The sequence below is a fragment of the Mastomys coucha genome, unplaced genomic scaffold (genome assembly GCF_008632895.1).
Source record: "Mastomys coucha isolate ucsf_1 unplaced genomic scaffold, UCSF_Mcou_1 pScaffold16, whole genome shotgun sequence".
NCBI classification, from domain to species: Eukaryota; Metazoa; Chordata; class Mammalia; order Rodentia; family Muridae; genus Mastomys; species Mastomys coucha.
In genome coordinates, this window is record NW_022196898.1 from 54,600,934 (window position 1) to 54,612,593 (window position 11,660).

At 38.0% G+C, this 11,660-nt stretch overlaps 1 protein-coding gene across 6 annotated transcripts in view; it reads left to right on the forward strand.

Annotated features, from left to right (window-relative positions):
• The window catches only part of Dram2 (DNA damage regulated autophagy modulator 2), a 30,755-nt gene extending 19,431 nt beyond the window's left edge, over window positions 1-11,324 (forward strand). For 5 of the 6 annotated variants that reach the window (XM_031375105.1, XM_031375107.1, XM_031375104.1 and 2 more), the window contains 4 exons: window positions 8,074-8,251; window positions 9,017-9,099; window positions 10,371-10,463; window positions 10,962-11,324. In XM_031375105.1, the coding sequence (XP_031230965.1) occupies window positions 8,074-8,251; window positions 9,017-9,099; window positions 10,371-10,463; window positions 10,962-11,072 (465 nt within the window). In that variant the 3' untranslated portion in view covers window positions 11,073-11,324. The remainder of the gene's footprint in view (window positions 1-8,073; window positions 8,252-9,016; window positions 9,100-10,370; window positions 10,464-10,961) is intronic. The other variant, XM_031375108.1, reaches the window with a different exon arrangement.
• Window positions 11,325-11,660: the final 336 nt, after the last annotated feature.

Below are 11,660 nucleotides of genomic sequence, written 5' to 3' on the forward strand. Positions count from 1 at the left end.
CATGTTGGAGCATCTTCTGGGTATATGCTCAGGAGTGGTATAGCTAGGTCCTCCAGTAGAACTATGCCCAATTTCCGGAGGAACCGCCATACTGATTTCCAGAGTGGTTGTACCAGCTTGCAGTCCCACCAGCAATGAAAGAGTGTTCCTCTTTCTCCACAATCTTGTCAGCATCTATTGTCACCTGAGTTTTTGATCTTAGCCATTCTGACTGGTGTGAGGTGGAATCTCAGGGTTGTTTTGATTTGCATTTCTTTGATGACTAAGGATGTTAAACATTTCTTTAGGTGCTTCTCAGCCATTTGGTGTTCCTCAGTTGAGAATTCTTTGTTTAGCTCTGTAACCCATTATTTGATAGGGTTATTTGGTTCTCTGAAGCCTAACTTCTTGAGTTCTTTGTTTATGTTGGATATTAGCCCTCTATCAGATAAAGAATTGGTAAAGATCTTTTCCTAATCTGTTGGTTGCTGTTTTGTCCTATTGACAGGGTCTTTTACCAGAATTGTATTGACAAAAGCCTTGCAATTTTATGAGGTCCCATTTGTCAATTCTTGATCTTAGAGCATAAGCTATTGGTGTTCTGTTCAGGAAATTTTCTCCTGTGCCCATGTACTCGGGACTGTTCCCCACTTACTTTTCTATTAGTATGAATGTATCTGGTTTTATGTGGAGGTCCTTGATCCACTTGGACAGGAGTTTTGTACAAGGAGATAGGAATGGATGGATTTACATTCTTTTTTTTTTTTTTTTTTTTTTTTTTTTTTTTTTTTTTTTTTTTTTTTTTTTTTTTGATACAGGCTTTCTCTGTGTAGCCTTGGCTCTCCTGGAACAACTCACTCTGTAGACCAGGCTGGCCTCGAACACAGAAGTCTGCCTGCCTCTGCCTCCCAAGTTCTGGGATTAAAGGAGTGCACTACCACTGCCTGGCCAATTTACATTCTACATGCTAACCTCCAGTTGAGCCAGCACCATTTGTTGAAAATGCTGTTTTATTTCCACTGGATGGTTATAGCTCCTTTGTCAAAGATCAAATGGCCATAGGTTTGTGGGTTCATTTCTGGGTCTTCAATTCTATTCCACTGATGTACCTGCCTATCACTACCAATACCATGCAGTTTTTATCACAATTGCTCTGTAGTACAGCTTAAGGTCCAGGATGGTGATTCCACCAAAGGTTCCTTTATCATTGAGAATAGTTTTGGCTATCCTTGGTCTTTTGTTATTCCAGATGAATTTGCAAATTGCTCTTTCTAAGTCTGTGAAGAATTGAGTTGGAATTTTGACTTGGATTGCATTGAATCTGTAGATTGCTTTTGGCAAGATGGCCATTTTTACTGTATTTATCCTGCCAATCCACGAGCATGGGAGATCTTTCCATCTTCTGAGATCTTCTTCAATTTCCTTCTTCAGAGACTTGAAGTTCTTGTCAAACAGATCTTTTACTTGCTTAGTTAGACTCACACAAAGGTATTTTATATTATTTGGGACTACTGTTGTTTCCCTAATTTCTTTCTCAACCTATTTATCCTTTGTGTAGAGGAAGGACACTGATTTGCTTGAGTTAATTTTATATCCAGCTACTTTGCTGAAGTTGTTTATCAGGACTAGGAGCTCTCTGGTGGAATTTTTGGGGTCACTTAAGTATACTATCATATCATCAGCAAATATTGATAATTTGACTTCTTCCTTTCAAATTCGTATCCCTTTGATCTCCTTTTGTTGTTTAATTGCTCTGGCTAGGACTTCAAGTGCAATATTGAATAGGTAGGAAAAGAGTGGGCAGCCTTGTCTAGTCCCTGATTTTAGTGGGATTGCTTCAAGTTTCTCTCCATTTAGTTTGATATTGGCTACTGGTTTTCTGTATATTATTTTTACTATGTTTATGTATGGGCCTTGAATTCCTTATCTCTCCAAGACTTTAATCATGAAGGGATGTTGGATTTTGTCAAGTGCTTTCTCAGCATCTAATGAGAAGATCATATGTTTTTTTTAAATTTGTTTATATAGTGAATTATGTTAATGGATTTCCATATATTGGACCATCCCTGCATCCCTGGGATGAAGACTACTTGATTATGATGGATGATTATTTTGATGTTTTCTTGGATTCGGTTTGCAAGAATTTTATTGAGTATTTTTGCATCAATGTTCATAAGAGAAATTGGTCTGAAGTTTTCTTTCTTTGATAGGTCTTTGTGTGGTTTAGGTAGAAGAGTAATTGTGGCTTCATAGAACGAATTGGGTAGAGTACCTTCTGTTTCTATTTTGTTGAATAGGTTGAGGAGTATTGGTATTAGGTCTTCTTTGAAGGTCTGATAAAACTCTGCACTAACCCATCTGGTCCTGGGCTTTTTTTGGTTGGGAGACTATTAATGACGGTTTCTATTTCATTAACAGATATGGGACTGTTTAGATTGTTGATCTGATCTTGATTTAACTTTGGTACCTGGTATCTGTCTAGAAAATTGTCGATTTCATACAGGTTTTCCAGTTTTGTTGAGTATAGGTTTTTGCAGTAGGATCTCATTATTTTTTTGTATTTCCTCAGTGTCTGTTGTTATGTCTCCCTTTTCAATTCTGTCCTTGTTAATTAGGATACTGTCTCTAGTCTGGCTAAGGGTTTATCTATCTTGTTGATTATCTCAAAGAACCAGCTCCTAGTTTGGTTGATTCTTTGTATAGTTCTTTTTGTTTCTATATGGTTGATTTCAGCCCTGAGTTTGATTATTTCCTGCCTTCAACTCCTCCTGGATGAATTTGCTTCTTTTTGTCCTAGAGCTTTCAGATGTATTGTCAAATTGCTGGTATATACTCTCCAGTTTCTTTTTGGAGGCACTTAAAGCTATTCGTTTTCTTCTTAGGACTGCTTTCATTGTGTCCCATAAATTTGGGTATGTTGTGATTTCATTTTCATTAAACTCTAGAAAGTCTTTAATTTCTTTCTTTCTCTCTTCCTTGACCAAGTTATCATTGAGTAGAGTGTTGTTAAGCTTCCACATGTATGTGGGCATTCTATTGATTATGTTGTTATTGAGGAACAGCTTTAGTCCATGGTGATGTGGTAGGATGGAAGGAATTATTTCTGTCTTCTTGTATTTGTTGAGGCCTGATTTGTGACCAATTATATGGTCAGTTTTGGAGAAGGTACCATGAGGTGCTGAGAAGAAGGTATATCCTTTTGTTTTAGGATAAAAAGTTCTATAGATATCTGTTAAATCCATTTGTTTCATAACTTCTGTTAGTCTCACTTTGTCTTTGTTTACTTTCTGTTTCTATGATCTGTCTATTGCAGAGAGTGAGGTGAAATCTCTCACTATTATTGTGTGCGGTGCAATATTTGCTTTGAGCTTTATTAAAGTTTCTTTTATGAATGTAGATGCCATTGCATTTGGAACATAGAGGTTCAGAATTGAGAGTTCATCTTAGTAGATCATACCTTTGATGAATATGAAGTTTCCCTCATCTTTTTTGATCACTTTAGGGTAAAAGTCGATTTTATTCGATGTTAGAATGGCTACTCCTGCTTTTTTCTTGGGACCATTGGCTTGGAGAATTGTTTTCCATCCTTTTACTCTGAGGTAGTGTCTGTCTTTGTCACTGAGGTGGGTTTCCTGTATGCAACAGAATGTTGGGTCCTGTTTATGTACCCAGTCTGATATACTCAATTGGGGAATTGGGTCCATTGATATTAATAGATATTAAGGAAAAGTAATTTTTGTTTCGTGGGTTTTTGTTGTTGTTGTTAGAGTTGGAATTCTGTTCATGTGTCTATCTTCTTTTACTTTTGTTGAAAGATTACTTTTTTGCTTTTTCAGGGATGTAGTTTCCCTCCTTGTGTTGAGTTTTCCATTTATTACCCTTTGAAGGGCTGGATTTGTGGAAATACATTGTGTAAATTTGGTTTTGTCATGGAATACTTTGGTTTCTCCATCTATGGTTACTGAGAGTTTTGCTGGGTACAGTAGCCTGGGCTAGCATTTGTGTTCTCTTACTGTCTGTATGACATCAACCTAGGATCTTCTGGCTTTCATAAGTCTCTGGTGAGAAGTCTGGTATAATTCTGATAGGTCTGCCTTTATATGTTACTTGACCTTTTTCCCTCACTGCTTTTGTTATACTTTCTTTGTTTTGTGCATTTGGTGTTTTGACTATTATGTGGCAGGAGGAATTTCTTTTCTGGTCCAAACTATTTGGAGTTCTATAGGCTTTTTGTATGTTCGTGGGCATCTCTTTCTTTAGGTTAGGGAAGTTTTCTTCTATAATTTTGTTGAAGATATTTACTGGCACTTTAAGTTGGAGGTCTTCACTCTCTTCTATACATATTATCCTTAGGTTTGGTCCTAGATTTCTGGATGTTTCGGGTTAGGAACTTTTTCATTTTGTGTTTTCTTTGACTGTTGTGTCAATGTTTTCTATGATATCATCTGCCCCTGAGATTCTCTCTTCTATCTCTTGTATTCTGTTGGTGATGCTTGCATCTGTGGTTCCTGACTTCTTTCCTAGGATTTCTGTCTCCAGAGTTGTCTCTTTGTGATTTTTTTTAACTGCCTCTACTTCCATTTTTAGGTCCTGGATGGTTTTGTTCAATTCCTTCACCTGTTTGGTTGTGCTTTCCTGTAATTCTTTAAGGGCTTTTTGTGTTTCCTTTTTAAGGGCTTCTACTTGTTTACTCATGTTCACCTGTAATTCTTTAAGACATTTTTATGTTTCCTCCTTAAGGGCTTGAACCTGTTTACCAATGTTCTGCTGTATTTCTTTAAGGGAGTTAGTCATGCTCTTCTTAAATTCCTCTGTTGTCATCATGAGATATGATTTTAGATCCAAATCTTGCTTTTCTGGTGTTTTGGGATATCCAGGACTTGCTGTAGTGGCAGTACTAGGTTCTGATGAAGCCACGTAGTCTTGGTTTCTGTTGGTAAGATTCTTGTGTTTGCCTTTTGCCATCTGTTGATCTCTGGTGTTAGATGTTCTTGCTGTCTCTGGCTGGAGCTTGTTCCTCCTATGGGTCTGTAAGCCTGTGTCAGCACTTCTGGGAAATCAGCTCTCCTCTGGTAAAACCTGTTCACATAGGGCTGTGGATCATTTGTCCATCCTCAGTACTGGGGTCAGAGCATACCCTGAAGACAGATTCTCCACTTGTAGGAAAGGTGCAGAGAGGACTGTGGATCTGCTGTCCCTCCTATGTGTAGACTGAGGTAAAAATGATCCTGTCCCAGCTGCCCTGCTACTTCTCAAGCCTGTGCCTCCTGACTGGTCCTGCCTTAGAAAGTCACTGGAGTTAGAGCACTCCCTGGAGGCAAACTCTCTGCTTGCAGGGAAGGGACAGAGAGAATTGTGGATCAGCCATCTTCCTAGGTGTAGAAGGAGGTAGAAAGGATCCTGTCCTGGCTGCCCTGCAACTTGTGAGGCCTGTGCCTCCCAGCTGGTCCTGCCTTCTGCATATTTGTTTTTTAATATCTGATTTATTTATAAAAATTAAAACTGATCACTACACATGTATATTGTTAACTTTTTTAATTGAAAATAATTTTCTGATCACAGTTTCCCTCTCCTCATTTCTTTCTAAGGTCCTCCCCACTCCTTGATCCATCCAACTATCTAACTCCACACCTTCTATCTCTCTTTAGGAAACAAACAGGACAATAATAATTAAAAATTAAAAAGAACAAAGTAACCAGAATAAAATAACTACCAACAAAGAGAAAGAACAAACAAAAAGAAGGAAAAACACAAAACTTATGCACACACACACATAGACACATAGTTTAAACACAGAAAAACCACTTAAACACAAATTTGCAACCAAAAGGTTAAAAATGCCCAAACAAAACATTATGGAACAAAAAAAAAAGCGCCAAAAATACCATTGAGTTTGTTGCTCATCTATTGCTGAATATAAGGTCTCCCCTAAGTGTGCTTTGCATACCCAGCAGAGACTCCTTTGGAGAAACTTGTCCCTTTGTGAGAAGCTAACTAACTAACTTCAGTTAGCTTTTTGGTTAGGGATGGGGGCTCATGTCTCCTTCCACTCTCTGTGCTAGAACCTTATCTGGCTTGGGCCTGGGCAGGCCCTAAGCATGCTGTCAGTTTCTGTGAGTTCATACATGTGTCCGTTCTGTTGTATCTAGAAGACACTGTTTCCTTAGTGTCCTCACTTCCTCTGGCTCTTACACCCTTTCTTCAGCCTCTTTCACATAACTTCCTGAAGGAGTTTGATGAACTCATCCCACTTAGGACTTAGTGCTCCAAGGTTTCTTACTCTTTGTATAACAGTTCCCATCTCCTGTAGGAGGAAGCTTCTCTGATTATAGCTGAGTGAGACCCTGACCTATGAAAGAAATAGCAGAATGTCATTAAAAGTCATTTTATTGACATGTTCCTTTGGTAGAGCAATAGTATTTGGTTTTCTTCTAGGTCTGTGACCTATCGAATCTTGGGTTCTTGGCTACTCCAGTAAAGTCAGGCATAGGTTCTATCTCATAATCAGCTAGTGGTTGGTTACTCCTACAACTTTTGTACCACTGTTGAACCAGCATATCTTGCAGGCAGAAGACCATTGTAGAATGATGAGTTTGGAATTGGGTTGGTGTACTGAAGAATACACCCTCCTGTTCCATGAACACTAGTCAGTGGGGGGAAGGGCTCTATTTAGGCAACAGCATGGCTTCTCCATGTTCAGTGAGATTTGTAGGTGTTGTTTCAGCAATAGGGCCTTACCATCAGTTTGTAGAGAGCAACCAATAACTTTGGCAAGATCCTGAGTTGTTTAGAGGTTTTTGTGGGGCCCCTTTGACCAACAACTCAATTAGATGTAACCTAATCCTGGCACTGGAAGTGTTGCTTGATGATAAGAGATGTCTTACGGCTTTGTATCCCCCGGTTACTTGATTCCATTTAACTTACTTAATAAATGTATATAGTTTAAGAAGCTTCTACTCCAGTAGGTTTCCATAAGACCCTCAAATAACTGAGTGTTATCTGTCCTTACCTTCCTCTTTTCCTTCCCATTTCCATTTAATTTTATATGCCTCTATATCAAGTTTCAGTGGTTTCCCTCTACTCTTTATTTTTTACTTTTACCACAAGAGTTCGCTAAGGAACTATATACTGGCATTGTTTGGGCTGTCTATATTTAGCTTTATCAGATTCAAGCAACTCTGAAAAGGGAAACTGGTACCTTTGAAAAACCAAAATCTCTGATTTCTGTACATTGAGAATCAACAGTTGCAGTTAAGTGAGAGATAGCAAATCAACTGAGTTTGTAGATTGTTCAGCTGATACAAATGTGAAAAGTAAACCCTGCCTTTCCTTTGTTCTCTCATTCATTATGATCCTTCTGCGCCAAGTATTGGATGTGCCTTTTCTACCAAAGGAAGTACAAATACCCTCTCCCCAAAAAAACAAAACAAAGAACAGTGATTCAACCAAAATTTGGTTTTAAATATTGATTGTAGAAATTTGAGATTAGTGGTTCTTTTAATCAGATGTAACATTATAACATTAGAAATTAAATATAAGTAAATAAGGGCAAAATCATAACTTATAATAATCTCTGTGGAATGATCAATACAATCAATTAGTGATCCCTGTGGCATAATCAATACCTAAATAGCGCCATGAAGACCTTAACTTATACTTAAATTAAACTGTCTTCTCTGATGTCCCAGGCCTCTCTCCTTAACCTTCTGGCTCTTGTTTCTTATTACCATTCTCCGCTTTACAACGGAATGTCCTTATTTCTGAGGTTTATTATGTGTGTTTGTGTACCTTCACTAGAATATAAACTGTGAGAACTGAGTGTCTATTTCATTCACTTGCATATTAATGACTTTAAAAACTGCCTAACACCTAATAGAACCCAATAAAAACGTTAAATAAATGAAACAACATATCAACACTTGTTATTTTTATGGTTGGCAAATGGTCGTCTGCTTCATTTTAATCTTCCTGTGCATCGGGGAAGTCATGTGTGCAATCTCCACTTAGCCCTGTTGAATTATCTGTGCTTTTAAATGATATACTGTCAGGGTGTTCTTTGTTTTTCTCATTGACGGACTTTTTTCTGCTTCTCAGAAATCAACACTATTTATTGTACATGTGTGTGGAGCTGTCCTTGCCTTTAGTATGGGCTCGTTTTACATGTTTGTTCAGACCATCCTTTCCTACCAAATGCAGCCCAAAATTCACAGCAAGCAAGTCTTCTGGGTCCGCCTTCTATTGGTTATCTGGTGTGGAGTAAGTGCACTTAGCAGTATCCTTTGTGGTGACGTGGCGCTTCCTGCTGAAAGGGTAGAATAGTCAAGCAAGGGAGTGCGGTTTGGGCCATGTAAGAACCATTCATTTTATTTTATTTTGTATCTTGTTATACACACACACACACACACACACACACACACACACACGTATTTTATCTACACTTACGTAAATGCACCGTGTGCATACCTGGTGACCACTGCTATCAGGAGAGGATATCAGATACTGTGGAATTGAACGTGGGTGCTGGGAACCAAATCTAGGTCATCTGCAAGAGCAACATGTGCTCTGAACTGCTGAGGCATTGCTCTAGCCAGCTCCCCCAGTCTCTTTAAAGTCACCTGCGATTAAAGAGCATTGTTTATTGGTACATGAAATTCAGACTGAAATTAAGTAATTAAACTAGGAACAAACATGTCTGGCATAGTCTTCAGAGAAAGCAAGGAAGAATTATTATGCTCACTACAGAAAATGATTGTGTGGAAATTTATGGTAGAGCTGCTAATTTTTGAGTAAAGAGGAAAGGACATGATATAAACCATTTCCTGGCTACTCTGGATAGATCTTTAGCTTTAAGACTGCCCATGACATTAATTCTTTAAAAAAAAAAAATATAGGATTGGACCATGGTAATAAAAGCTAGCCTTTAAAGTTGGCCTTTAAAATGATTTGTTGTTGTTGTTGTTGTTGTTGTTGTTGTTACAATGTACAAGTTTAAACCTTCAGATCTCTAAGAGTCTTCCTTGACTTACTTTTTTTATAGTGATGACTTGCTCATCAATTTTGTACAGTAGTGATTTTGGTCCTGATATAGTACAGAAACTACACTGGAATCCAGAGGACAAAGTAAGAGCTTGAGGTCTATAAAATATATAAGGGTGTGTGTGTGTGTGTGTGTGTGTGTGTGTGTGTGTGTGTGTAATTATTTTAAAGATTTATTTTCATTTTAAATTTATTATCACTGCATGTGTCTGTGTCATGTATACATGGATGCCTGCAAACGCCAGAATAGTGCATTGAATCCCTTGGAGCTATACTAACAGGTGGAAACAAACTGCCCAACATGGAAACTGAGAAATAAACCTGGTTCCTCTGCAAAAGCAGCAAACACTCTTAACTATTGAACCCTCTCTCCATACCCTACATAATTAATGTTAGAAGTTCGTATATAAACTCTAAAAATAGCTGTAGAAAGAATATCTTATGTACTATATGGATGTATCATCATATCATAATGATTAAAAAGCCTATGGCCTGTGGCTTAGGTAAGAAATAGAGGTGGGACATCGGGGAGGGAAAGGATTATGGGGTAGAGCCAGACACGGGAGCTAGGCTTGGGATGATATGAGGAGACGGACACATAGAACCTGAGCACAGGTAATGAGCCATGTGGCAGAATGTAAGTTAAAATAAACGGGTTATCTTTAGTTACAGTCAAGTCAGAGTAGACCCTAGCTGTATGCCCAAGGCATTTGTAAATTTTGAGTCTGAGTCTTATTCTTTGAGCTTGGGTTTGGGAGAAAGAACCAGGACCTAACTACAACAAATAAACTTTATGAATGTTTATTAAGAGTATTCTAGAGCTTCCTAATGCCATTTTATGAATTTTATTCAGATGCATGCTCTATGCGTGCGTGTGTGTGTGTGTGTGTGTGTGTGTGTGTGTTTGTGTGTGTGTGTGTGTGTAGGTGTGTGTGTGTGTGTGTGTGTGTGTTTGTGTGTAGGTATATTTTTTTCATTTCACTCAGTGGTCCAACTGACCTTAAATTTGTGATCTTCCTTCAGCCTCCTAAGTAAGGATGACAGATGTTGAGTTATGAATCTTGTGGCTGAAGGGGAGCGGGGCACTGTAACTCCTTGGTTGTAGAATGTAGGTTCTATTTTTTCTTGGTTATTTAGTAGAAATTATATTTGTTGTAAGTGAAACAAAGACATCTATTATGGGTCAGGAGGGACTCTTAGTAGCTACTGTAATTCTCAAGACATGTTCAGAAATCAAGGAATGATTTCAGAAGGAAAATTGGTCTATAAGAATTTGATGTTGCTTAATTTAAAAAGTAACAGATTATTTGAATAGGATGTAACAAAGCGGCCTTTGTTTTTCTCTTTAACTCCAGGGTTATGTGCTTCACATGGTTACTACTGCAGCAGAATGGTCTATGTCATTTTCCTTTTTTGGATTTTTCCTGACTTATATTCGTGATTTTCAGGTAATAAAATAGTTTCAATTCTGTTCAGTAGAACTTCCTTCATGTAGAATAACAGAATATTTCATTGACAGATTCCCTGTCCATTTTGAAAATTAGCATTTTAAAGTCTGCCTCACAGAAAGTGGTGTAAAAGTAGCTTCTGGTGAAACTGTTCTTGGATTTGAGGAAGTTGTGTGTTGCAAGTAAGCTACAGCCTTGGTAATGGAGTTGCAAAACATATCTGAAGAAACTCTGTAGTCAGGGTTTGCTCACCTAGAGCAGCCCTAACACATGGCTTTATGGGAAAAAAATACAAAAGAAAAATAGGAAACTTAGTGAGGCAAGAACATGTTTTTTCCATTTCACTGGGTGCTCGGGATGGTGCCTGTGGCAGTGACTTCCTGTTTCCCATTAGAGCAATTTGTTTCTCTGACTACATAAGGGATCTGTGAAGTATAGTGAAGAGATAATCTCTCATGAAGACAGAACTTCTCTATATAATCTTCTTTTCTGTTCCAGAAAATTACTTTACGAGTAGAAGCCAATTTGCATGGATTAACCCTCTATGACACTATCCCTTGCCCTGTTACCAGTGAGAGAACACCGCTGCTTTCCCGAGATTTTCAATGAATGGAGACAATTCTTCTGTGATGATTGTGGTTCTCAGGGACTGAGAAAAGATACACAAAAGTTGCTTATTATACTGTGAAAATTTGAATCAATTAATCAAGGCTGACAGTGACATTAATGAAAGATGATATCAGGAGAAATGTAATAAGCCATCTGATAAGTTTTCTTAAAGGATGTTGTTAAGAAAACCATCTAAAAACATTATGTCTAGACTTTTTTATATCCAGAAAATAAAACCAAAGGATAATGCAATTGTAGTGTTTGCTACTTTATCAAAGAAAGCTTGAAGTACACCTAGTAGTCTCTATACTTGGCCTTAAACATGTTATTTTAAAAGCATCTTTTGTTAGGAGTACTTTTATGAGAGATGTTTTCCATGGCCCACAGTAATCAACATTGGTATGCAAATCATTTGGAATCAGGACTTAAAACTGAAGTCTTATTATATTAATACATTTCTTACAGTGCTTACAAATGTGTTGCTGTGGTGGTGGTGGTGCTGGTGGAGGAGGTGGTGGTGCTGGTGGTGCTGGTACTGGTGGTGCTGGTGCTGGTAGAGGAGGAGGTGGTGGTACTGGTGCTGGTGGA